The sequence below is a fragment of the Convolutriloba macropyga genome, chromosome 15 (assembly GCF_964194025.1).
Source record: "Convolutriloba macropyga chromosome 15, txConMacr16.3, whole genome shotgun sequence".
Taxonomy (NCBI): domain Eukaryota; kingdom Metazoa; phylum Xenacoelomorpha; order Acoela; family Convolutidae; genus Convolutriloba; species Convolutriloba macropyga.
In genome coordinates, this window is record NC_134482.1 from 48,168,634 (window position 1) to 48,190,956 (window position 22,323).

At 37.6% G+C, this 22,323-nt stretch overlaps 1 protein-coding gene across 1 annotated transcript in view; it reads right to left on the bottom strand.

Moving 5' to 3' along the window:
- Positions 1-13,013: 13,013 nt before the first annotated feature.
- The window catches only part of LOC142354229 (uncharacterized), a 49,999-nt gene continuing 40,689 nt past the window's right edge, over positions 13,014-22,323 (bottom strand). The window contains exons 5-7 of the mRNA XM_075406480.1: positions 16,203-16,454; positions 15,854-15,949; positions 13,014-13,183 (exon numbers count right to left, since the gene is read on the bottom strand). Of these exons, the coding sequence (XP_075262595.1) occupies positions 13,014-13,183; positions 15,854-15,949; positions 16,203-16,454 (518 nt within the window). The remainder of the gene's footprint in view (positions 13,184-15,853; positions 15,950-16,202; positions 16,455-22,323) is intronic.

Below are 22,323 nucleotides of genomic sequence, written 5' to 3' on the forward strand. Positions count from 1 at the left end.
AGCAGGTCTCCGTTACAGTTACGAAACATCGAGGCCAAACCATGAAGAATGAAAAAGAACAATTTTTTTTGCAACATGAACAAAAAGTGTATAGAAAAAAACAACTGTTTCAACATCAAAAACGACTAGAATATTCATTGAGAAAACCTGTCGTACTCTATTTATTTAGAGTAGCTATTTTGCGATGCGGGGTGCGCTTAGACTTTTTTTAAACTGTGATTTTGCGGAGCGGGATCCTGACTTGAGTATTCAAACGCTTACTCGCGGAGCGGGGATTTACAAAGAGAATTTTTTTAACTGAAAATTGAATTGAGAATTTAAGTGAATTAATAAAATGTTAATCAAAAATCGTGAAGGCGTGATCAGACATGTCTAATCACGAAGCGGGAAACCAAGAAGGAAATGAAAAACAGATCACGAGGTACTAAATGAACAAGTTAATGGACAGTTTATGAAGGGCAAATAAAAGAACTAATTTAAGACATCGTATGAAATCTAAACTGCACCAAATAAATTACTAAGGATGTTATCCTTGGGTATCACAAACCCCTTACATCAACAAAGAAAATTGTTACCATAACAATTTTCGAATGTATAAATTAATAACAATATTTACAAATTAGTACTTGGTCCCCGGTTAAATAAATAATAACAATATATGTACTGGTTATCATAGCCAAAAATAAATACCATTATATTATAAGTGTCTTAATTAACACAGTTTTTGAGTAACTCAGTTTCTAATTGTTCCATTCGTTCAAATTGTGTCCTTCGGCCGATTGCGGTCTGATGATCTTTGTGGTCGTTTCGCTGCGGCAGATGTTTTTGCGGAGGAAGTTGTTGGCTGCTCGCTATGCGAAACTGTGCTGGCTTCTGGCTGCTGATTTCGGATAGCAAGAAAGTTCGGAATTTTGGTGACTCGTCCTCGCATCGCGCGTGAAATGTTCGATTTTGAGGAGGATACCCCGCTGCCTGGATCACGCTTACAATGTTTCATTTTCTTATCCCCCTTTTGTTTCTGTGTGAACTCTTTCACGTGACTCTGAATTAGTTCTTCCACCAGTTTTTCTCCCGATCTTGGTCCCCTGCGATCCGCGTACGCCTTTACGCCCTCCAATTGCATCACGAATTTCGCAATATCGCTGTTCCTGACCGTTACTACAGGTTTTCCGGCTTCATTGATTGTGGAAGTCATCGGGCTAACTTTCAGGATATTTGAGCCAGGTGCGAGTACTTCATATAATCCCTCCAAGTTATTCTTCGATCGTCGCTTTCCATGGATTTTCCGGGCTAGTTTGAGTTCCAGCACTCGTTTTTGAGAGGAATTGGGCGAGTGGCCTTCGTTCGCAGGAAACGTGATTCGCCGTGCGTGCTGGCCCGTTCTCTTGCTTTCGCCTCTTGCGTCGCTCGTGACACCCCAACTTCCACCTCAATGTCACTGCGGTACCCGTTCACCCACTTGTCATCTGGAAGGATTTCTTCCGGCATCACTGTGTCTTCATCTAAAGAGTAGTTTACTATGTTCTCATATGTGAGATTTGACAATTTAGGCGTTGTCGATATCACGCTCAGCGGAGTATTAGGTTTTCTTCCAAAGTGTGCTTCGAAAGGCGAGATCTTTGTTGTTCTTTGTTTACATATTCGCAATCGGTGTATTATTATCTTTAGTGTATTCTTCACATGAAAAGCGTTAGCAGACGTTTTTTCCTCTTTAATACATGCAAGTCTATTTTTAATCGTTTGAATAAGTCTTTCTACCAGTCCAATAGCACGATGACCATTCACTGGAGCTTCAATTATGTCGATTTTATTTTAGTAACAAAAGGTCTTTACTTGATTGCCAAGCAAGCATTTTGCTTGATCCAGCCGAATAGATCGTAGAATAGATCGTCGATTTTCAATATACATGTCCAAAAATTTTAGAACATTTGGTCCGTTAGCCATGTCATAAATACATGCAGTAGGGTATTCAGAAAAACGGTCGATAGCTGCTAAGAAGTAAATTTCATTACCCTTTTCATCAAATGTTGGACCTCCTAAATCAATTTGAATTTCTTGATTTGGTTCAACGCACGGTATGTGAGGATTAAATTGCTTAGCAGGAATATCAGATTTAAGACTCTTACCAATCACCGTGCAGGGCTTGCATTCTGTAGCTTTAACGATAAGCTCGCGATGCACGTATGGCCACCAGCAGTGCCTGGCCATGCATATCATACCCCATGTGCCCGTATGGCTGGAGCGTTTGTCGTCAATCATCGCCTCTCGCAGAACGTTCGGTATGGCGACCTTCTCATCGATACATACACACCCGGAACGTACATGGAGATCTCGCCAATATGAGTGTATGTATGGGTTCAGGGCTTTGAGGCGACTTTCATTGTTTGTTAGGATGCAATCTCGGACCTCTTTTAGTACTGCGTCCTTGCTGGTCAGTGACGCAATTAGATATTTATTAAAAATCTTTGATACGATGTATTCAAAAGTTGATACCAGTGGCCTGGGTGTGAGAGGGGTACTTGCGTTTGATGAGTTCGCCGGAGATGTTGGCGTTGTTATTGGTGGGGAATTTGCTGCACGGGTGTCGTTTGAAGTTTCTTGTCGCTGACTTGCGGTGCGGGAATTGCCTGGCGAAATAGAACGCTGACTTGCGGGGCGAGTTGCATTTTGATTAGATGTGTGTTGATTCGCCGTGCGAGATGCGTCGTTAAAGCGAACGCCAATGATGCACTTTTTAGAATGCATTATGTTACTGATTTTGTTTATGTAGTTTATTTCTGACAATGATTTAGATGATAATGAATTTTTTGAATTGAAATTGTACGACTGAATTAGAGGATGACTAGAGGCAAAAAGCACTGATTTTTTTTGGTGGTGACTTTTAAATATATTCGAGGAATGTCTCGTAATTGGCGGGATTTTAGATTGAATAATGTGAGGCTCGCGCGGCGCGAGAGCTATTTCATTCCGAATTTGGAATAATTGTTTACGATTACTGGTATTTCATTGAGCGAGAGAAGTGTTAAGTGGATTTTGTGACGCGGGGTCTACATATTTTAAATTGTTTAAATTACAATTAGTATTTGAGGCTAACTTTCGTGCAGCAGGGGAATTATAATAAACAAGTTTGAATACTCGTGCCGCGTGTGTGTTAATTAAGTTCATTGCGTTATTGTTGGCCTCAATTTTAGGTGTGATTTGTAATGCTGGATACCTCAATATTAGGTGTGATTTGTAATGCGGGATTGCGTGCCTCAATTGTAGGTGTGATTTGTAATGCGGGGTTGTGTGCTGTTAATAATTGGTGTAAATGAGATTTAAGTTTAATGTTGTTTAATTCCAATGAATAAATAGATGTAGAAATTAACTTTAATTTTGTTTTGCTACAATGAATTCCTCATCATACGTGGAGACTTTTTAGCATTTTGAGACGGGTGTATAGAAATGTAGCCAACTAAACCCATTTTCGCCCTGGGAAGATGTTCAATGCCGAATTGAAATGGGAGTAAACGATCGATCCAGCGGGTTAACCTGCTGTTGTATGATTTATTTGATCTATTTTCTTTCATGATAGATAGAAGGGCACGATGATCCGTAATTACTGTAAAATTTTTTCCGTACAAGTAATTTTTAAAATATTCAATTGACCAAACTACACCCAGAAGTTCAAGTTCGTTTACGCTATAACGTTCTTCGCAAGAAATTAAAAACCGAGACGTAAATATGATTGGTTTCCACCCATCAACTGTCAATTGTTCAAGTGCTGCTCCGCGACCGGAACGAGACGCATCGCATTTTACGCGTGTTTCGAGTTGCGGGTTATAGTGGCTATTTGCGTTTGCGTTCGCGATGCGATTTTTTATTTCATTGAAACAATTTTGATGTTCCTCTTTCCAGATAAATTTTGATGTCTTTTTCAGCAATGGGCGGAGGGGATGACTAATTTGAGCAAGATTAGGAATAAATTTCCCGATGTAATGAACCGACCCCAGAAAAGAGCGGAGTTTCTTCAGAGTTTTCGGAGCTTCAAGTGCTAAGATCGCAGCTCTTTTATTTTCGAGGAACGAAATACCCGATTGTGAGATTTGGTATCCTAGCCAATCAATTTCTAACTTTCCAAAATGACATTTAGGAAGATTTATCCTAAGATTTTCATCGTCTAATCGTTTAAGACAGTTCATTACATAACTTTTATGTTCTTCCAGAGATCCTTTACTAACGATCAAAATGTCATCTAAAAAACAATATGTATTCTTTAGACCAATTAGAGTGTAGTCCATAGCCTTTTGAAATTCTGCTGCCATATCTGTGAGCTCGTAAAATCCTGTTTGAAATCTATCAGCGCCGGTCACATTACCACTAATAATGTTAAAGTTACAATAATTAGTCCTGTTACTATCTAAATTTAATTGACTGTATGCGTACTTTCAAATCAATTGTGGAGAAGTACGTTGTGTTTTGCGACGCGGGAGCACTAACTTGCTGGGAGATGGATTCGATTAGCGGATCAATATTTGGCATCTGATATTTATTCTTGTGAATGGATTTATATAAAACTTTTGAATCCAGTGCAAGCTTTATCGTTTGATCTTTTTTTACGGTGACCACTATTGGTGATATGAAGTATTTATCAAGACATCTTGAAATTTTTATGATACGTTTTTCGTCTAACAATTTTTAAAGTTCGATATTGATTTTTTGTAGCAAATTAATTGGAATACGTCTACCTTTTTGGTGTCTAGGTTGGAAATCTTTGTGAAACTTAGTTTTTGCCACATGATTTTTTGATCCTCCGATACGCGATATCAATTCAGGAAAAGTTTTTGCGATTTGTTCTTGAAATCTGGAGAGGAAATGTTGTTGACACGATTACTTTTTTGAGATGTAGATTGAGTAACTGCTAGTCCAAGTTGGTCAAACAAGTCACGGCCAATTACGGACTTTAGTCCGTCAGCTACAAATGTGAATGTCGCTGAATCACAAGTCCAACCCTTACTCGTTATTGGAGATTGTATCTTTCCTTCGACCTGGATTGGTTCATTCGAGAGGGTCCGAAGTTGTGGAGACACCTTCGCGCTGATCCAGAAAGCGCGAGGACTGCTTTGTACCACTCGCGATGCGAGTGAACGGTTGAGAATACTGCATGCGCTATCGGAGTCCACGAGTATTGTAGTGTTAATATTGCCAATCTTGATAGGCATATTGATGGGTTCTAAATTCTCTACTGCAATCTCGATCACCGCAACCGTATTGTCTTCTCCGCTACTGCAATCCGATTCGAAGAGCTTGGCTGGTTGTAGGAAATTCACTGAGTCCTCAGGATGCGGTTCTTCTTCCACAACGCTTATCATTTTTGTCTTAGAATTCTGTGGTTTCACATTTCTTTGTTTTCTGCAAACTTTCGCAAAATGATTAAGAAGACCAGTATTTTTCCAGGTTTTACCTTTTGCGTTACATTTTTTGCGATGATTCGGTAGCTAAAGTCCTCCGCAGTTTGAACAGTAGAGTGTGGATCGATTGTTCTGTCTTGGAGCATTTTTCATATTTTGCGGATTCGGGGTTGGAGAATTATTGGCAAAATGAACTGCGTTGACATTGGCCGGAATGACAATCTTGCTGTGCTGTTGGATTTGATGTTGGTTTCACATTCCAAGTTCCATGTTAATTGCTAGCTCTAATGCCTGACGCGGTTCATCGGTTTGCTTAAGGAGTTCCTTTTGGATTTCGGGGTCCATCAGATTAGTGATGAAGACGTCGCGTATCAGGGTCTCTTCCTTGTTTTCAAAGTCGCAGTTCTCTGCCAATTCCTTTAACTTTCCATAGAAGTGTTCCACTGTTTCTCCCCGAAGCTGTTTCGTAATCAAGAAAACATGACGATCGAAAGTTATGTTGTGAGGGCGGATGAATGCCTCTTCCACCATCTTCCAGAAGTCTACAGTAGCTAGGGTATCGATCATGATATGCGGGTTCTTGCAATTAAGGATGCGGAAACCTTCTACCCCGATGCTTAGATAGAGTAGAGATACGGTTTTCGAATCCGCCATTGGCCACGATTTGTCACCACACATAATAACAACTTCAATTAGCCGTTGGCATTTGTTTTTCCAGTTCATTTTCTGCTGCGCGTTACGAGCGTTTCTCTCTCTCTCTCCGATTGTGCGGAAGCACTAAATATAGTTTCTTCGTATATTGGTTCGAGGGGAATTTCCACCATCTCGGTTTTGGGTCCAAGTAGTGTAACGAGAATAACATTTTCTTTTGCCAACAGTGCCAATTTATATTGCACTCTCCATTTCTCCCAGCGGAGTGGAGGCTCGGGTGTAGGTTTGTCCCGGAGCGAATCGATTCCGACAGGTGTACGATTAGTTGCTGACCGCACCATGCCGTACTCTTTTTATTTAGCGTAACTATTCGCGATGCGGGTGCGCTTAGATTTGTTTAAACTGTGATTCGCGGAGCGGGATCCTGACTTGAGTATTCAACGCTTACTCGCGGAGCGGGATTTACAAAGAGAATCATTTAACTGAATTTGAATTGCGAAGTTAAGTGAATGAATAAAATGTTAATCAACAAATCGTGAAGGCGTGATCAGACATGTCTAATCACGAAGCGGGAAACCAAGAAGGAAATGAAAACAGATCACGGGGTACTAAATGAACAAGTAATGGACAGTTTATGAAAGGCAAATAAAGGAACTAATTTAAGACATCGTATGAATTATAAACTGCACCAAATAAATTACTAAGGATGATATCCTTGGATATCATAAAACCATTTGAACTTAGGGCCCACAGAGTTGAATTACTTTATATGTAAATAAAGAAAACTTGCAGAATTTATGTCGCTTTATCTAATTTGTGAGAAGTGTGCACACAAATTTCAATGCTATCGCGGGGTATGTAGTTGGGGGAAGCACGGGTAAGAATGTATAATTTCAAAGGAGATAGTTTTGGTTCAGGAAAAATATTGGATTAATTGGAGGAGGTAATTGGCGATGGAGCATTTTTTATAGGATGACATGAGGTTTAATTGTTTATGAGGGGAACTGGGAAGGCATATTGGACTCCTTAAATGCCTAAATTACATAAGGTATGCCAATGTCTGTGATCTGGGATACGTCGGAAGCGAACTAACATATAAAAATAATTTTGCTCAACGTTCTTACACAGAAGTCGAATTTATAAAGTTTGAAGAGATATCAACCATTTATTGAATGAAGTTAAATCTTTTTCATAAACAAACTAGCTCCACTTTTAAAACAAAACTGAAAAAATATCAATGCTCCTCACGAATCGTGAATGTATACAGAAGAACCAGTAATGACTTTCAACCCTATAAAACTGCAGAAAGTCAGCGCCATTTTGTTTACTCCCAATAAATTTATTGGAGCAGTTGATTTATTTGTACAACTCACGATACCTTGTGTAGGTTTGAAGTCAAGTAAGTTAAAAGATTGCTCGCATTGGAGCAACAATTACTCTAAGCATTCTGCTCAATGCTCAAGTTTATGAACTATACTGCCCAGTATTTTTCATGCCGCCAACAATAATTTGTGTTGTTTTATCGGACATTACTATAGAAAACTGGAACATGCACTTGGTGCTGAAATGTGTTGAAAACACTGCAGAAATTTGAAAAAAAAACGAAACAAAGCTTTTTACGGTATAAAAAACGCAAATTGATTTGGATTACGCAAGAAACTGACATTTTTGAAACTTTAGCTAAAATTATCTATTGGCAAGAAAACGCATCTGCTTTCACAAGGACCGCAAAAAAATTCTCAAAAATGAAACGGAGTTTTAACTATGGTTCATCTTAGCATTTTGCCTATGACTTAACTCGAAAGATCAGCGCGTGAATAGAGATATCAATCAATTAAGTCCATTGTTTTCATAAAAAACTTTGTTTCAGTTTGAAAAAGCCAGCAGAAAACCAATGCTGCTTTTGGAGTTGCAAAAACCGTAAAAAAAGCAAAAAATATTGTCAATCCTTCAAAACCACAGAAAATTTAAAAAATTTCACTCCTTAAAACTTTGCGGGAGCAGATTGTCGACTTTGGCAATTTCGCAGTATTTTGTTTTGGTTTTGAAACTTTTTTTTACAATCGTCCTGATTACTCAGTTTCCTGCTCAAATTTCACATTTTGAATTTCCTCTCTTTCAGCCAACACAGTTCTTTTATGCTCGCAATTACAATTTGTGTTATTATATAGCACGTCACTATGTGAAAAATAGTTCGTTTCTGTTTCAGTTGCGAATCATCAAAGCCAAATTAGGAAGATTGAATGAAAACAGCTTTCTTGCTATTTGTTCAAAATGAACAAAAAGAATACAAAAATTAACATATCTGTTTCAACATCAGAAACGACTAGAAATTTTTTGCCAAAAAAGTTTTGAACTTACGCCACACAGAGTTAAATTAGGTTAAACCGTTTCCAAATATATACCGCCTCATCTAATTATTAAGAAGTGTGCAAAAAAACTTCAATGCTATCGCGGTGAGTGTAGTTGAAGTAGGCCAGGTTAAGAATGTATCAATTCAAAGGGGACATTGGGAAGTTAGTTCAGAAGAAACATTGGATTCATTGGAGGAGGTATGTTAGCAAGCGATCAAGTTTTATAAGGTCGTGTGTAAGTTGTGGGGTATAATGGGACTCGTAAAGTGCTAAAATAAATAATATTTTTTTCTCACTACGCTTTCGCATTGTTTGTGAATTAGGATACGTCGGAAACGAACTAACTTCTGTAAATAATTTTGCCCGACGTTCGTACACAGAAAAGACTGAATTCGTACTTTCAATGTTTGAAGAGAAATAGATATCTACCGTTTATTAAATGAAGTTAAATCTTTTTTCTTAATTAAACTGGCTTCAGTTTTTTAGAAGAAAACCCACAGAAACCAATGTTCACCTTCGAGTAGTAAAAATCAATAGAAAAACCAATAATTAGTTTGAATTTTCTCAAACTTCAGAAAATCAATTTTTTTTACTCCTAAAATCTTTATGAGAGTGGATGATTTGGGTATTTCACAACACTTTGTGTTGGTTTGAAACTTTTTTTTTCAATCAGTCTGTTTAAAAAGGAACTCGAATTGCAGCAAATATTACTCTGAGCATTCTTCTCAATGCTCGCATTTTGGAACCATTTTGCCCAGTATTAGTTATGCCCCCTATTACAATTTGTGTTATTATATAGCACGTTACTATGTAAAAAATAGCACGTGAGCCTGTCGGCGTAAAAGATATATATGCACACTAAGCTGGGGGGGGGGGGGGGTGTGGGGAGAAGACATCCCACATTTACATTTTTCGCGAGTTTCTCATTGCCCAAATTGGGCTTGTCAAAAAACCCGCACTATCACCCTATCACCATTAAGTTACTCACTGATCTTGCTCAGAGTTTTACGCACTTCTCTCATGTTTTTTCTCTCCAAAAAATGTCAGGTTCTTGTGAAGCCTTTGAAATTTTCACTCAAGTTATAAATAGTGAATATTTAGTTATAATTGTTATAAACCTATTCTCACGTTTTGATTAACTTTCACGTTTGTTTCCGCTCAAGCAGCCCTAAATTTTGGTTCAACTTCCGCGTCTTTTACATCATAGCCCCCAACTTAGTGGTCGTATAACGTACAGACCCCATTAACACAAATATACCACAAAGGGTGGGGGGTTGGTTATTATCGGGTTTTTTTTTGGGGGGGGGGGGGCTTAAAAATAGAATGACCCTAACTTCCAATCAACTTCCGGTCATTCTAACTGATTTCCAATTGTTTATCTACCTGGATTCCTCGATAAGCCCATCAACTTTTTTGATGTCCTTTACCCGCGTTCGATTCAGCAGGAGCACCAGTATTAAAAAGCTAAGCTGAGACAAAATGGGAAATACTGGAAAAGAATCACAAACAAACACTTTATTATTACAGCTGAGAAATATTAGTTTTCATGTTTAAAAACAAGTTCAAATTCCAGGTGGATGGATGTAGATTTTTCCTCGTTTTCTTGGGAACGCAATTCACAAGGCAAAGAATCCATCTGAAACAACACGAATTTAACAAACTTTATTCAGAAAAAAATGTAATTTTTTTAGTAATTTCTGTTCGAAGAGGTCAAGAACTTTGAAACTAAGCAATTATTTCAGTTTTCAAAACTGTTCAAAAAAACAATGTCAAATCCCTTTTTTTTCTAGTGCCAATTGTTTGTGACTGTGGTCATTTTTTGGTCTAATCTAAAAAAGGTAAGGAAAAATATTTGTAATATAGAGCAGCTTACCGATTCTTAAACTTCATTCCAGTTTGATTACATTAGCAATGACTAACTAACTGAGTCAACAACTTAGAAGCCAATTATAAAGCTGTTCTTGACTAAATTTTTGGTTCCAGTTTTTAACCCAAACTAGTTTAACCACAACTTACCGTAAAGGCAAACCCAAACACCCTGATGTAAATGATTGAAGAAGCCATCAAAAATTAAAGTTTTGTTGATCATAAGTTTTACCATAAATTTTCAAAAAAAATTAAATTTGAGAAAGATCAACCCAAACAGAATTGCAGCTGCTGCCTAAAGTACTTTTCTCAACAGGTTCATTTTTCTCTGATAATTTCAATCGATATCACAAGCTTTAACCAATTCAAAACAAACGGGGTTCAATTACAATCATGAGTAAAAATGTCAGGGCTGAAAACGTCAAAACTATTCAAAATTAGCGGTAAGTTTTTTCACGATAGTTACCGCTTTTTTGAGTTGATCTTACTCAATTAGGCGCATAATTTCTTTATGACCTTTCATTACTTTAGCGCTTAATGTCTGCTTAATCTGCTTATAGTATGTTAATTAGCGTTTAAAATAGCGTGTTCTTGAATTAACTTACAACTCAAAACGCTGATCTTACATAACTCATTTTTCGTAATCTTATGTCCCAACGCACAGTAGGATAACCTGCGATTACGAATTGTTTTTATCTGATTTGAAAAGAAGACGGTTTGAACAGCAAAACAGCCACATGTAAAAATTGTCGAAAAAAGTTTGATTTGAATACAGAGATTCGAGACTTTGATCGATTTGACTTGAATACGAGTGTGAGATTCGAGACTTAGATAAAATTCTTTGCGATAAATTGGTTGAAAGCTTAAAAAATAAATAATATCAAAATTGTGACTCTCACTAAAATAAAATTGTTCATCGGAGATTTCTAACTTGGAAACCGTCATCGAAGCTTGAAAATCTTTCACTTCTGAAAAGCAATTGACCGAATAAAAACATAACATCGCATAATTTCCTCTTTTTGTGACAAGACAGATATTTTATCAACTTATGTCTGTTTTCAAGTTGTCCGTTAAAAAAATCAATTGACTCTCTCAAAATTGATAGCCCCTCTTCGGTGTTCTTTCTGTCCACGGGAGATGCCAGAAGATGAAGAGCAAAAAAGTCTTTCTCCAAAGATTTCCCTGAAGTTTTCTCAATAGTATGAACGCATGATGTTCATGGTCGAACTTATGAATGTCTGGGTTGTTGTTGTTCTAACCTAATGCTTAAACTATGTAAAATTTTGTACATATATGGATAATATATGACTCAATACGTCAATAAGTTAAAATTGACCAGTATTTCTTTAAAAACGGTATGGAGAGTTCAAAAAAACTTTAACAGGGACTATCATGACTGCCAGATTTTCAGATAACTAGGGAATCTTTTAAACTAAAAAATTTCTATCAAAAATTTTGACGCCTGTCCGTGAGATTACAATTCAAAGCCCAGCAAATCATTTGTAGCAGCAAATCACTTTTGAAGCTTGGGCCCAATAATTGAGAGCCATTAAGATAAATTTTGATTACAGTCTAGTTTTGTTTCAAATTCATTGTTATTCAATGATTTGAAATTACACTTGTATTCACAGATGACACTCACCCGTTTCCTCAACTTTGACATTGTTATTAGTCTAGAATTGTACTGCCTGATTTTATTTGTAATTACTTTAGACCATATTCAAAGACTTAATGGCTCTTGTGAACAGTAATGTGGTTAGATGCGAAAGGCCAATTATCATCCTAATTCACATTTAGTAACCAGAGGAAAATTTCTGAAGCTAATCGCCAAGTATGTTTTTTTTTCAATTCGATATATTTAATACTATTTTAGATATAAAAGAGTGCGTGAAAATAAGTTACTTATAGCACGGAAAAAGAGTGAAAAGTCGAATAAATTTACGTGAAAAATCACACATCGGCCATGAATTTTTCCCATCAGTTCTTTTTGACAAGACATGCATTCCAATTCAGTTGTTGCATTTTTGTTGGCTTATACTAGTTTTGAAACATAAACATAACCGACTAAACGTCGGAAGAATTGCTCTCGAACGACTAGAGGGAGCTCTAATCAATTGCAGCCTGCTGGGACTAAGAAGTTCAATAATGGGCTTCAAATAACCACATTAAAGGTTAACATATACCACTATTAAGATTTAAAGTGAAAAATGGCACCAGTTTCGGCGAACTTTTCAGTTGACTTTTAGTATTAAATTGCCGCACATTGAGTTCAGCTGCTTGAAATTGTGATTGAGAAAGAATTTTAGATCAAAAAATCAAGGGCGTAAAAGTCACTCGAAAAGTCAAAATTGTCAAGCAAGAGTTTTGCATAAAAAAAGACACACACGTTTACAATAATTGCTATGAACTTCGTTCAAGAGCAATTAATTAGCAAGTGGGTATGCACAAGGTCAAAATTTGATAACAGACAATTAAATCGAAAAACCGATCACTTGATGTAAATGATCAGCGTAATCTGCTATTTGTCATTAGAAGCGTCTACCGGTAAGGATATGGCTGCGATTGACAGTCAAATTGAAAGGATTACAGGGATAAGTAATTCTGGCTCACTCTTACAGTATATTGGGATACAAAAGTAAACCAAACTTAAAGTGGGTTATTTTACTGGACAATTGGGTACTTGTAGATTCCAGTATTGATTTTTTAAAAACTTCTTTTCTGTGACTTTTTCAATCATGTGAGATGCGAGTGATCAGACTTCGCTGATAGAAGCCTGTGCTTCCAGTTGACCTCTACTTCTGTTGTGAGCATCGCAGTAGTAGTCACTCGCAAGCATATTTATAGCCAGGAACCCCTGGGCCCAGCTTCCTTGCTGGTACGAAACTTCAGCACACCTCTTCCCTTGCGGTGCATCCTGATAGCCTGAAAAAAGATACGGATCTATTCTGTTCCCCCCCCCAGTGTTTTTTATGATCCCCCGTTATGTTGTTATATAGCACGTTACTATGTAAGAAAATAGCACGTACGCCTTGGGGTCATAAAAATTTATGCTCACTAAGCTGGGGGGGGGGGGGGGGAACAGAATAGATTCAAAGATACTTTTTAAAGATTTTTCAAAGTGAAAATTCATTTAAGATTGTAAGCTTTTCATCATAAGAAAAGAAATACACAGCTGTAAGAAAAGAATTGAGGATTGTGCAAGTTAAAAAAAACTTTTTTGTAGCAAAAGATTTTGAAACCAAACTACAATTTTAACTTGGTTTTCAAATCTTTCTAGATAAAACAGTTTTGTTATATAAGGATTAATTGAAGTTTAACGCCTTATTTTTGAATCATTGCCTACTTCTGAATACAGGCAAGCTCAATTAATTAATCAATTAGCTTATATTTTTACGCCCCCAGGCACACGTGCTATTTTATACATAGTAACGTGCTATATAAAAACATATAATTTGTCTCTGGGGGCTTAAAAACACTGGGGGGGGGGGGGCAAAACGGATTAGATCCAACTAATCCTTGCTTGCACTTAATACAAGCACATACTTGAGTCAAATTTCTTCTTTCATACTTTTTCTTATTTTATGATGCGTGGGTTTCTTTACACATGAGTTATTATAGATCAAAGTTTATTATTTAATGGTAGACAATGGGTTCACATGCTCATTAGAATAATTAGGCAATGAGTTTTCGAATGATCATAATATCTATAAATCTTTTTCTCATTTATGTTCCCGAGTTGCTCGTCAAACAAAATTCTTAAAAAGTCTTAGTAGTCATGTTAGGTCATAGATGATTCTTAGCATTCATACTGGGTCATATATGTCATATATGATATGTATGAACTCTTGGTAGTCTTACAAGGATCATATGATTTCCTAGAAATCATAAAAGGATCATACAAAAAAAAAGCCTCAAAACTGTATAAATTTCGTTTTCGATTGAAGTTGACTGAAATTTCTTGGACATCAGACAAGGTCATATATGACCCAAAAAACCTTGACTGGTTTCATAAATTCTCGCATAATGTAGTCAGAGGACATATTAAAATTTTGTATCGCATTTGCAATCCACATTGGATTCCTTGTGTGCGCTAAAGGAATAACTTTGCTGTTTATACTTATTCGCAAAACGAACTTGAGGATTTATGCAAAAAACGTTTTTTAAATTTTTTTTAAAGGAGCGTTGGTTTGTATTAATTGGCTTCAGAGTATATCAAAATTTTGTTTATCTATTTCAAATTATTCTTTCGTTTAATGCCCAACTTTCAGCGTAAATAAGCTCTGAAGATTAATATTGTCACTTTCGGACCAGTATATGATCATGAAAACAAAATGTGACATGAAAACCACAAGCAAGTACTCCACTCTGAGTAAGACAGTCGTTTGGGAGTGAGGTTTTTATAAAAAAGAAATTTTTTCACTGAAAGTTGCTTAAGGTTTAAAATAACAACTTTTCGATTGTTTTTGCCGTGTTTTAGTTTCATTCTTCAGAAGTTTTAATCTAACTTTGTTGTTAACACTTTTGTTTGTTCTCAGTTTTCAAATATCACTCGTTTAATACTCCCATGTTTTAATAGACAAAAATGTCTTGCGTTTTAATCAGTCTGTATTTTTACGAGGCGTTCACTTTGTATTCGAAAACTAATTTCTACCAAATCTAGACCTCATACAAAATTTTTGAAAAGTCAAGCCTCCTTGACGCTGATTCTTAAAAGGAGTCAATTTACTGGGCTTTTATCTGAGGCCAGAATGACAGCGGATGAAACAGCACAAGACCAAAAAAATTTTATTGAAGTAGGGAATAACTGAAAAAGATTATGAAATCAAATTCCGAGCCAAATTGACAACAGAGGGCAATCAGATCATTTTGACCTGCAGTTAACTTGAAACAAATCTGAGAACTGAAAAAAATAATTAAACTTTTTCTATAGCAAACCAGAGGGCTTTGCTTCCAGAGAGTGCTGAATGCTGCATCCTATCCTAAATCACGCCAATCCAAAGGCCACTATAAAATTAAGAATTACTCTTCCGAGACCTAAGACTAAAGCAAATTTTGTCATTGTGAACGTTCACCATAGAATGAGTCAAGAGGAGATGAAGGATGCAAATTAACTTTTGAATAACAACGGAATGCAAGTTAGCAAATTCTCAAGAATATCAAGTCGAGCAACTGGCCAGCCAACAAATACGTGTACTTAATACAAGTTATAACAGATACCAATAACCACGTAAGCGCAGCTCAAAAGAATAACGTTAAGATAGGCTGGCAGTTGAATCGCTGTGGAGCAATCCGAGAACCAAGTCATGTAAAGCATTGTTTCAAGCAAACAGTGAACAGCCGCCATCAATTTGAAGAATAGCTGGTATAGTAGCCGAAGCTCTCAGAAAAATACCATCAGGAAATTAATGCGGACCGAAACGAGATGTTCCCGAAAATTATGTAAGAAATGCGCTGAAAAGGTGCTGACATCTCAAACCGGGGATATTTGAGAAATCAGTTTTTAGGCTATCTGAAACAATTTTATGGTCAGAGATTAGTTCTAGTGATAATTAAATTGGGTGTATTATGGCAGCGTAATGAAATGGTACTAACCCCCATAACTGTAAACTGGGTGAAGTCCCCACGCCCACACACCGGGCAACTTCTGGACCTGAATTTTGTTGCCCCTCTCTGGACAAAAGTTTCGCCCTAAATTCAACGAAACGTCAGTCTAATTTGTATATCGAAAGCACTAGTTTTGTATTTTTACGCCCCACTTAACAATTTTTCATCGTTAGCATAGGAGTATGTAGAAAATAGCACGTGCGCTGGGGGGGGGGCGTAAAAGTTATATGCCCTCTAAGAGCTGAGGCTTTGAAAGGTGGAGGGGGGGGGATGGCAGAATAGATCTGACTGACGTTTGAGCAAGAGCAAAGAGTGATTTTTAATTGAGAAAACTGACCTTTGAGAAAGCAAGTGTCCCCTGTCAGATCTTTGTTCACAACTTGTACATTGATGTCTGGTTCACCATAGAAATAGTAACAGTCCACACCACCGGATAAAGAGTTAGTTTTGGCAGTCACTCCGTATATGGAAGTGTTCTGATTGGCCACAGCCAGTTCTATGCACTCGAAAAGATTCGCTTTATTTTCAATGAAGGTTCCGCTGGGTTGTATTGCAGACTCGAAGAGGTAGCCGTAAATACACGGAGTTTCTAAAAAATGGTATTGAGTTTTCTAAAAAAAATGTTAATCTAAAAATTGTCCTTGTTTACTATTGTTACTCTGGAGCTCGACTTTATGGAGACTTAATACATGGAGGTGGGCCTGTGGGGGGGGGGGGGGGGGGGGGTAATATTGACTTCAATTACACCGTCAAGGTTCTTAGTTCTAGTTGAAACCGAGCTCAAATTTTTTGGGCCAATTAGGCCATTATGTTTTCATAAACAAAAATGAGTCTTTCCAAAAAATATTTCGGACAAGGGTAATGATTTCTGATAAAAAAGAAACTGATGTTGCAATAGTAGAATAAACATAAGATATGAGCACAATAAGAGAAATGTTTTGAGTTTCAGCGAAAACATAGCGGAGAAAAAAACAATATGAGTATTGATATTTTAACTTTCTATATTATCTAGCATTTGGACTTGCCAAGCCTTGCCCAGGAGGGGCACAAGACTGCTATCAGTGAAAACTGACATGATCATAGATCTGCCATTAGGTTTTCTAGTACTGGAATTTACTTGGTGTTGTGTCTGGGTTGTATAGGGGCTGCGAAACAATATGGAAAAAAGATCGACTATCTTTTAAAAAGAATCCGTCATGCTAACTTTTTTAAAACTTTTTGATCTCATGCTTTTTTGATTTTTGCCAATATGATAATTTCTTTGCCATCAATTTTTTTTACAAATGTGCTCAGTTTGAAAGCTAGGCGGGTTAAGACGAGGTCGCATAGGGTAGTAATTGAAAAAACAAAATATCGTCAGAATTCACATCCATTGCTTGTTTTTTTTTGCAGAGTACAATCGAATTGGTCATAGGTTAGTTTCACGCAAAAATCACAAATCACCGCATGATAAAAGACCAATTTTTCTCAATTGAAAGATACTTTGAAAACACTCTTATAATATTGCTATGAACAAAATACAAAATAATTTAATGTTCCAGGATGATCTATGTCCCGTTGTTGATATCTGCCTCATCAAATTGCTGCTGAACGTTCCCGCAGCTTAAAAGAGCAATTTTGAGCTAGAAAAAACAAACTTATGCAATTTGGTCATTTTTTTCAAAGAAAGAACCTTCTCAAATGAATCATTTAAAAAAATAAGAAACCAGTAGTTTTTTGGTAGAAACTACTTGTTGTCCTTGATATTTCGCGTTTCCCAAGTGAATTTATCGATTCCCAAGTGAATATTGAAAAAAAAATGAATCATAAATTAACTTTGAGAGATGTAGGACAGCCAATTTCGTGCTCGAACACGTTCTCGAGAGCAAGCTTCCCTGCTAAGCTTGACGCTCTCCTTGGCTTGTCTCAGGTTCCTGTGCTTCTCTTCTGCATGGGAGCAAAATTACTTATGTTTTGGCTACTGTGTTCAGAGGGAAGGAAGAGGTGCAGCAAGAAGATTGTGTTGGTCTCTTTTATTCTTCTGCAGAGTGTTGCTGAAGTAAGGGCCAGGTCTAAATCGTCGTTGATGCTCCAAAAGTCCACGTAAACTGATTTCCAAAATTTCCAGTGTAGTCTTTTATCTTTTTTTCCTGATACCTTAAGTTTAGCCAATAAAAAGCGTTGAGGTTTGAACCTTGTTCTTTTTCTTTTGGCATAACATAAAGCATGGAGCATGAACTTGGTGATACCAGCCCTCTCTTCAGCACGTTTTCTTTTTTGATCATGCATGCAAAAATTAATCAGAACCAGACATCCATTTTTTCATTGATTATCTTTTTTTTTTACAGCGCACATTTGTTATTCTACTAAATGACGGATATCTATTTGTTACTTGATCAAAAATGGTAATATAATTTGTTTTATGCTACTATCAACCACCTGGGTCTCTTTTCATTGCTCATTTTCGTTTCTAATTTCAAACAAATACATTTTCCCTTCAATTTTTTTAAATATATATTGTGTTTCGTTTACCTAATTCGATGTTTCAGTTGCTCTTGGATAAACATCTAATATAGACAATTAACGGCGCAAGAATTGAGCATATTGATTGGATCAGTAGCTTGAGGACGCTTTTACATGTATCTCCATATACTTTGTCTAGATGTGTTGGTGAACTAATCTTGATATGACTTATTCCCTTGGTCAAGTGAATAGCGGCTCACTCAAGCATTTTTCTTTTGCTATCAACACTTGAGGCTACGTAGCAATAACTTCAGTCTTAACCTGCGTCTAATTTACTATCCTAAGATCCTCATCTAGACTTGCTATCCTCCTGAATAGCAGTAACCATGCAAAAACAAATTGAGCAACTCCAAAAACGTATATTTTTTAAGTAGAAGTCTAGTCTCCTGCTGGCATGCTGACTGCAAGATTCATATGCTCACTTTTTTTGCTGAACGTGACTCTTTCCAATGCCGGAGATTTTTTTAAGTTTGTTGGAAAGAAATCAGTGAAGTTTCCCCAGAAGCTTCCAGTGACCAAAAGCAGCTCCAAACCGACCGCGAACAGAATAGTCAGGAAGGTAAAAATGTTGAATGGAACGATCCGTGTTGCATGTTCTTCTCGTTGTACGCCTGATAGCGCATCTCTTGGTTCTTTTTGAAGGGTTGTGCCGATTGATTAAGATTTTGGGCATCGATATATCCGTTCGGTAGATATTTTAATGTCAATTTGACGGTTTTGGAGACTTCCCATTTCGTTTGTTTGTTTTCGGGAGCGGATAGCCCTCCAAACTGCCTCTCCACGTGATCAAACATTTCTCGGGATTTGTTTATCAGAGTTATAGTATTTGAGCAAAGAGATTCTTACAGATTCGGCACCGTGGCATTTGAATAATTCGGATCTATCCAGTTCTCCGAAGAAATCCCAGCGTGGAGAGACTACAAAAAACTACATCTCAAAACTGTAAACAGCTGCCGTCTTTCTATTGGTCAGTGATTGCGGAAATGTCAGAGCTGAACGCACTTGAATTTTAGCGTAACTGTGGCGAAATGGACTTTCTAGTTCAAAGCGGAGCCCTTTAGATGTTACTTCGGCGGTTTTCGCAAGTCCGAGATCGTAATAAGCTGATTGCTCACCATTACTGATTACTGTAATTTATCCTGTTTGTTCCATTTCTGACACAATATCCGTAAATTGTGGCTGTGGTAACAAATTTGCTGGTAGTATTGCTTCACTTGGAGAAATCAGGGCAATCGCTGAGAACTTTCGCCAAGTTAGTCACAAAGTACGCGAGATGAAAGTTGCCTTTTTAGTTCGGACACATTTCTCCATGAAACTGTCGATCTTACAGTTTATCTCTAGGTCATCTCGAACAGCTGGTTGTTTTGCATCCCCAATCAGTCATTCTATTGCATTCCTAGGCCATCTCATTGATTAGGATTACAAGCAGTTTTAAGTACTTGTCGGTGTCGTTTTTGATAGTCTCCGCACAGGAGCTCGTAGGAAGCTCCTCGGCACTGACCCCTCGGCAATCTTTACTGCTCTCTCCATTCGATTGTTTATCCAAATTAAGTTCTACTTGTTGCGCTCGTATTCTTTGTATAATTTCTGTATACAATTCGCCGCTCTTGATTTACATATTCCAAAATTGGAGAAAATTTTGAAGCCCAACGCCTCCAATTTCGATTATGGTGAGTGCCCCATTTTCTGCAAGTAGAATGTTAACTTGTCTCTTGTGCCTTGTCTACCCTTGAACTACATTTGAATGATGGTAAAACATCGAAACGCGTTCTCTGGAGTGTTCAAGATCTTGTTGGAATCAGTGATATCTGTTTTTTAGTTCAATCAAGGCGCACCAGTGGGAGATCAAATGGTAACAGTGGAAGAGCAAACGAGTCCTCGGTAGTTGACGTCCCATTATTCGGTCATATCCTGCGTTGTGTTATGTCTTGCGAGTTGACGCTGGGTAACCTCGATACGAGGGAGTTCTGAAAAAAGTAAAAAACACTCTCATCGTCTTGAAAGTTGAAGCCACAAGCGCTGGCGTGTCAGGGATGAAGACTATTTCGTTTTCTAGCTAGTTTTCCGGGAAGAAGTCTCCAGATTGGAAGAGAATCGGCCAGTATAAAAAAAAGTTCAGCAACACGGTGGCACTATTGCAAAAAATGTCATCAGGCAGGATGAGAATTAAAAACCAAGACAAAGTAACCCAACTAATTGATTTGAAAAGTGAAAATTCTTCTGTTTACTCTATTTATACTAAACCAATTAGTTGCTTATCGAAAAGATTGGTACTGTTTGTGGCTTGTTGGTAACTTTCCCCTAGTTCTTTGTATGTTAACAAGTCAAGCCTTCAAAAACTTTCCTGTGTAGAATGATTATCCGTTACAAAATTTGAATCTCATTTGCATTCGTAAAAATGGCAATGGTTTTGTGTTCGCATTCTTTATTATTGTTTTGTTTTATCAGTATTGAATCAGTGAGGCCTATTCTGTCGACCGATTGTCGCTGTAACGATTGCAGGTTGATCTTTGAATGCATTGATTGCTGCTTCCTCTTCTGGATCGATTTTGACAGCCATTGGTTCTGCATCCGCAAAATTTTCTGACATTTGTGCAAACATTCGAGGTGGTTGGACAAAAGTATTTCGCATGTCATCACCACTGTTATCATCGTCCCACATGTCCTACACAGGCTCTCTAACTCTCATTCGATTACGCAGCAGCAAAGCATCGTCTTCGCTACTGACCTTTTTGCCTGCATCATATCGTTGTGCATGTTGTCTCTCTGTTCATCGACATGATCGGCGCAGAGGTTTGTCGTCATTTTGTCGCGATTCGAACGGCTTCAGTCAAGTATATTGAACAACTTGGTTTTTCTTCTTTGGTTTTTCAGTTTTGGGTTTGGGTCTTGTTGTTCTCGGAACTGAATTCGTAGTTTACTTCATTGACTTTTAGTATACATGGCCCGGTCCATGATTTTCAACATTTTTCAGATTTTGCCAGCTGAGGTGAGAAGTGCAAACCATTTTATTTTCTGAAACGGTTTTCCGTAAGCTTTTTTGAAGCACTTGTCTTTTTGTCTGATTTTCGCTGCAGGCATTTTCTCACGAGCACTGGTTTCGGTCTACGAAATTGTTTTGTCCAACAGCTGAGTTTATTCATGCTTCGGGAGCTCTGCATCTGGGGCTTTGAAGATAAGTTGATTAATTTTGTCTACTGCCTCTTCTCCAAACACTAGATGCAAAGGAGTTTCTCCTGTGGACTTGTTGACCGTTGTGTAGTACACAAACTCCATGTAGAGTAGGATGAACTCCCGCTCTCTTGGTTTTCTGAGCAGTATGTGCTGATCACCTCTGCCAAAATGTTTTGTGGAGCTGCACTTGTTCGTTTTCTTGTAGTTGATACGGATATGTCCTCTTTCTTTCTATGTTCAAGACGGTGCATTTTTCGGTTAAGAAATTGCTGCACTGTTTGGTTTCTTGGTCTGTATAAGTGCTACAATGTATCAAGTGCTACAAACCGCCAAATCCCTTTTTCAACATATTTGTTTTCCACATACGCCGCTATAATTGCTGAGGAACAGTGACTACGTACTTATTTGTTTCCCATATGTCGCTTGCGCGTTACTGGTCCCTGTATATTGGCTGCGACTGTTACAAGGCGCACTCCCTTTTTGACTCGCTGCAACTCGGTTGTTAATTTCCTGCCCGCTTTCGATCGTTCTGGACAGGTTTGACAACTTTTGATTCCTTGATCAATGTCCCCCTTCATCATTTGCCATCATAACATGTTCGTATTCCAACGGGTGTATTTTGCAAAGTGTCCTCCAGTCCTTCTTTTGCTTTGGAGCCGTGCAGTTGTTCGAGTATGCTGCGTTTCTCATGTGGTACGGCTATAAGTTTTTGGTAGACGTTTTTGCTATGGGTAAACTGCATTTAATTGCCTTTAATCATCAACCGGTTCAATTGTTCCACA